This window comes from Trichechus manatus, unplaced genomic scaffold, assembly GCF_000243295.1.
Source record: "Trichechus manatus latirostris isolate Lorelei unplaced genomic scaffold, TriManLat1.0 scaffold00258, whole genome shotgun sequence".
NCBI lineage: Eukaryota > Metazoa > Chordata > Mammalia > Sirenia > Trichechidae > Trichechus > Trichechus manatus.
Window position 1 is genome coordinate 1,954,593 of NW_004444194.1, and position 5,609 is coordinate 1,960,201.

The window sequence follows — 5,609 nt, forward strand, 5'->3', positions numbered from 1 at the left end:
CGCGGGCTCAGCGTCGGCGCTGGCTCCTGACCAATCGGCGCGCAAGACACGCCCCCGAAGCAGCTGACGTTCGCGCAGCCGTCGTCGCTGCCGCGCAGCTTCCTGGGAGTTGTAGTTCTCAAAATCGACAGACCAGCGCCTCTGGTGAGGAACACGGTAAACCTGGCCGCTATCCAAACTCCCTTGGGCCGGCTCCGGACCCCCGCCCACAGGAACTAGTGGAAGGAAAGGGAAATAAAAGGAGAAACTGAGGCAGGACAGGGAGGACCCAGCCGTGTAGGGGTCTAGACGGTCAAATATAACTACGCACTCAAAACACGGGTCTCCGCATCACTGGATCTGGGTCCCCCACTTGCATTCAGGCCCTTGTACTCAGGATTCGTGGCCCCCACACAGTCTAAACTCCCTGAACTAGGTACCCCCGCTCCTACCCGACCTCAGGCCGTTATCCTTGGGGTCCCCACCTTCCCTGTCTTGGTCGCTCACTCGGAATCGGGATCCCTGACCCCCGCAGCGTCCCTACCTCCCACCCTTTCTCACTCGGGCTGAGCCTCCTCCACCCCCGAATTGGGACCCCAGACCCCAAAAGGTTACAGTCTCGGGCTCAGGGTTTCCACTCATCAAGCAGGCTCATTCCCCCAACTCAAGGTTCATGCCCTCCCCTTCCCCTAGCCCGCCACAGCTCTTCTCCCTCTTTCCCCCAATCTCAGTGAGGCCCACTTCTCCCAGTCCTGTCTGACCCTTACCGCTTCTCTCCCTCTATCCCCAGGTTTCAGCGGGGCTGTCGTCCGCGGTCTGTGAGTCACGGCGCTTCACCAGGCTAACGTCCCTTACTCAAGGTCCCAGTTCACCCCTCTGTCTCCCCCATTCCTGTCCCCTCCTGCCTTTCTTCTTTACTCCCCGGTGTCAGTGGAGCTCCTGGCCTCTGCCCGTGGGTCTTCGTCCCCCACCAGGGTCAATCCCGCTGACTTTGGGTTCCCACCCCACGCAGCCCTTCTTCCGTTTTCCGAGCCCCACCCCTGCAACTCAGGCCCCTGAACTTGACAGCCGGCTAGGCCCCGCCCCCTCTGCGCCCGTCTCTCACCTGGGCTCAGGGCCTCCAGTTGCACTCGATCAGCTTGCAGGATGGACAATCCTGTTGCCGCCAGGGCCGCACCTGCACCAGGTTCTCGCTGTCCATAAACACCGGGCCTGGCGCTGTGCCCTGCACCTCGCGGCTGCGCTCCTCCCTCCCCAGGTCGCAGAGACAGCGCCACTTTCCCCACGGGCTCAGGATCGAGTCCTCCACGTCTAGGGGTGAAGGGCTGAGATGAAGACCCAGGTAAAGGGGAAAATTCCCCCTATGCCCTGGTCTAGCCACAAGCCAGGTGAAGACACTGAGACCTAGAGAGAGCAAGCCACCCTTCTGAGCTGACACATCTGATGAGTGGTCCAGTGAGATACAAACTGACACTTCCCACCTGCAGCAACCTGGCCAGTTGGGAGTGTGGTACACCACCCTCAGTGCTTGTCATCAGAAGCTGACTCTGGCCTTCAGGGGCGTGCGCTTGGCCTATTCAGTCGGCACCATGCCACCAGACCAGCAGGGCTGTCAGGTGGTAAATTAAACAACATAATGAAGATACTTAAAGTCCCTGGCACTGTGCTAGCATATAGAACAAAAACAATTCTGATTATCACTTTTAAAGTATCTACCACTTACTGAGCACTTACTGGATATCCTTTATGAGAGCTCTTTTGCTGATTCTTCCCTAAGCCTCTATGAGACAGGTCTTATCCTGATTCCACCACTCACAAGGTCTTGATACATCCCCTACAACTCTCTCCTCACCAAGCCTCCACCACACTGGCCTCTTTCCATTCCTCCCTTAGGTCTGTTGGCCTTTGTACTTAATGTTCTCCTTTCCCGGCACATTCTTTCCCCCTAATCCTTGCATTTTTGGCGTTTGCTTGTCATTCCGGCTGCATTGGTTATATATCTTTTTCACCGGGGCCTTCTCTGACTTCCCAAGCTTACCAGCCTCCTTCTTTTTCTATCTCTGCTCTTCCTAGCACCTACCCATGAATTTATGGATGTGTCTGCTTCTGTGCTTATTGCCTGCCCAAGCCCCCTCTCCAGTTGTGAGCTGCTTAAAAGCAATCTCTTTTCCAATTTACAGACAGGAAAATTGAGTCTCAGAGAAAAGTAACCAGCCCAAGGGAAGACCGCCAGGGAGGAGTAAGGCAGGGATCTAGAGTCCGTGGGAGGAGGTATGCTTGCAGCCAGCTGGCAGAGTAGGGTCATGGGGGCACCATTCGGCACCGTCACCCCCGCCGCCTGCGGTTACCTTTCTGCTGCTGCAGCCGCCGTAGCTGCTCCCAAGTGTCGCCTTCGCCCTGCTCGCCAAAGTACTGGTAGTCGGAGGAGACCTGGACAGGCGTCGCCAGCAGCGGGAGCATCAGAGGCAGCAGCAGCAGCGCCGCCGGGCTCCGGGCCATGCCAGACTCCAACCGCCCACCGCGTGCTCCCGGGCCTAGCATCGCGCGGGTCCGCAGCTCCCGCACTACCCTCGCGGGCCGGCGCGGTAGTCACGGTCGGCGGCTGTGCGTTTCCCCTACCGCCCGCAGGTGCGTAAATTTGACGAGTTGCGCTCCCCTCTTCTCCCGGTGCAGTGGACCCGACCGCTCCGCTCCTCCGCTCCCCCCACCTCCTGCGCCTTGCGCGTCACGGTTCGGGCGGTGCATAAAAGGCTCCGTGGCCTAGGGCGCTCGTGACGCTGAGAACGAGAGTCTGCGGGTGTGGTTGTCTGTGCGTTCGGCCCTAGACCACGCAGGTATAGACAGCAGGTGTGCACCCGGCTGGGGGAAGCCCCTTTCGAGCAGCTCCGGCCCTATCCGGCCCTTATCGCTGGCCGCCTTTGTTTTCCTCCCGCCGCCGTGGCCGCCTTTGTCCTTGAGGGGGAAACCGAGGCCGGAGCCTTGGAGTACAGGCCTGATTGCCAGGCTCCCCACCCCCTGCTCGCGGGGGCTTCGTTGTCTCCTTCCAGGACTGGGGGCTTGCGCCACCGCGCTCCGGCGGGCGCGCTAAGGGGGCCAGGCAGCAGCGGCCCGGCCGCTAGTGCTCTTGTCAGTGGGTGGGTCCCTGCAGCCTCAGTGTCGCGTAGATCCGGTACCAGGGAGGGTGGAGGTCGGTGCTGCTGCCTGCGCCGCCCTAACGGGGCCCCACACGCAGCATGACCTTGGGAAGGGAAGACAAAAGGCCTTGCTGGGCGCGCTGACCAGGTCGGGGTCTCAGCTTTCAGTCATGGCCTCCGGCAACGCGCACATCGGAAAGCCCGCCCCCGACTTCCAGGCCACTGCAGTGGTGGATGGCGCCTTCAAGGAGGTGAAGCTTTCTGACTACAGAGGTGAGAGCGGCCTGGAGGGTGCCCAGGGAATGGGGCCTAGGCATAAGAGTGTCTGGGCCCTAACTCCTCGTTTACCCCTCCCCACCCAGGGAAGTACGTGGTGCTCTTTTTTTACCCGCTGGACTTCACCTTTGTGTGTCCCACCGAGATCATTGCTTTCAGCGAGCATGCCGAAGACTTCCGCAAGCTGGGCTGCGAGGTGCTGGGGGTCTCTGTGGACTCTCAGTTCACCCACCTGGCTTGGTATGATGGGGGACGGGAGGAGGGTGGTGTGCAGCTAGGCCCACACCTTAGGGCCCGAGCTGTGTGACCATTGCTCAACCTCTGGGCCTCCCATTCCTCATCCTGAAAATAATGGAAATAATGACGCCATCCAGTTCCTAACCCTGATGACAGTAATTAGCATTAGGAAACTAGTTGCTTGGCGCCAAGAGTTGCAGATGCTTTATCTCACTTAGTTTTTGGGAGGGAGGCTGTATTGCCGCATTCCACGAAGGTGGAAACTCCAGTTCAAAGGAGTAAAGGGCGGGGCCCCAGGTTACAGGGCTAGAGAGCAGCGCCGGGATTCTAGCACATGTTCCCTGCCTCACGCTGGAAGTCAGAAGCATGTGTGAAGGCGCTCCCCTGCAGCTCGAGTGCCAGTCTCTGGGCTTTAGTCTTCCCAGCCACCAGAAACAGCCCCTGCACCCACTACAGGGTGGGGTGGGTGGGGCTCCCAGTTCTCGGCTCTAAAGCCTCTTATCTTCCACCCCCAGGGGCCCCCCTCCAGTCCTTATCTTACTCGGGCACAAAGGGTGAGGGCCCTGCTGTGTCGGGCTTCCTGAGATCCTAGTCCTGTCTTCCCAACCCCCAGGATCAACACTCCCCGAAAGGAAGGAGGCTTGGGCCCCCTGAACATCCCCCTGCTGGCCGATGTGACCAGAAGCTTGTCCCATGATTATGGTGTGCTGAAGGAAGATGAGGGCATTGCTTACAGGTACTGTGGGGCCCTCAGTCGGGCTCTGGGAGACTCATCCCCAGGGTGAGGGAACCATGCTTGGGCGACGCCCTCTCTGCTCCCAGCTGTGTGGCTGGCAAAAGGTAGGTGCTCTCTGTTCTGGTCCTGGGAGTTCCCAGCTCCTTACAGTGAGCCTTGATGTCTTCAGGGGCCTCTTCATCATCGATGGCAAAGGTGTCCTTCGTCAGATCACGGTCAATGACTTGCCTGTGGGGCGCTCTGTGGATGAGGCTCTGCGGCTGGTCCAGGCCTTCCAGTATACGGATGAGCATGGAGAAGGTGAGTCGTTCACACACAACCCCACTGTCACTCATGCAAACATTTACTGCCTGCCCTGCCACCTGAGCAGGGAGATGTTAGGGTCCCATGGACAATTCAGCTCAGGGCCTGGTCTTCAGGAAATGCCTCATCTGGTGGGAGAGATACCCCAATACAGTACAAGGATGGGGAGCTGGGAGGTAATACGAGCCAAAGAAAGTATTTGAGGAAGTGCATGCCGAGTCAGGCTTGAATACTGTTAGCTGGGTCAGAGAACCTTCTCATGTGGAAGGGATAGTCTGGCCATAGACTCTCAAAGTCAAGCAGGGCTAGGCTGAGGGACTGAGATTGGGTTGAAGGGCCTAACAAGAAACTGAGGATAAAAGCAGGAAAATTATCAGCCAGAAAATACTGCAGCTGGGCCTGTGGGGATAAACACAGACAACAGAATGGTGATTGAATGGAGGGCTTCTCTCAACGTGCATATTCTTGGGCCTGAACCACTAGGCCCAGAGTTTTTCTTCTGCAACTCAGGCTCTTGTTTTGTCTCTGTTGGTCCCCTACTACTGTCCTGCCTTGAACATGGGGCTCACATGTGCATCCCTATGTCTTCCCACAGTATGTCCCGCTGGCTGGAAGCCGGGCAGCGACACAATCAAGCCCAACGTGGATGACAGCAAGGAATACTTCTCTAAACACAACTAGACTAGCAGGCAGAGGACAAGTTTGCGCCCTCTGTCCCCACCTGTGCCCCTGCCTGGGTGCCCCATGCTGATCCAGGAAAGGCCAGACCTGCCCCCTTAACACTCCTCAATCTGGGACCCTGGAGGGCCGGGCTAAGGCCCTCTCATGCCCCCACCTGGAAGCTAATGAATGGTGACCCCCCCCCTCCATGGAGCTCACCAATTGGAGCACAGGCCTAAGATGGCCAATAAATTATTAGGAACAGGTGCGAATCTGTGTCGGTG

General features: G+C 58.4%; 1 protein-coding gene across 2 annotated transcripts; it reads left to right on the plus strand.

Moving 5' to 3' along the window:
* Window positions 1-2,708: 2,708 nt before the first annotated feature.
* On the plus strand, window positions 2,709-5,609 carry PRDX2 (peroxiredoxin 2). Of its 2 annotated transcripts, none has more exons than XM_023724728.1 (6): window positions 2,709-2,826; window positions 3,275-3,386; window positions 3,476-3,629; window positions 4,240-4,362; window positions 4,532-4,662; window positions 5,261-5,609. In XM_023724728.1, exons 2-6 carry the CDS (start codon window positions 3,284-3,286, stop codon window positions 5,344-5,346), a joined length of 597 nt encoding a protein of 198 aa, XP_023580496.1. In that variant the 5' UTR covers window positions 2,709-2,826; window positions 3,275-3,283; the 3' UTR covers window positions 5,347-5,609. The 2 variants fall into 2 exon arrangements, with proteins under 2 accessions (XP_023580496.1, XP_004389804.1); XM_004389747.2 differs by having other exon boundaries at window positions 2,714-2,813.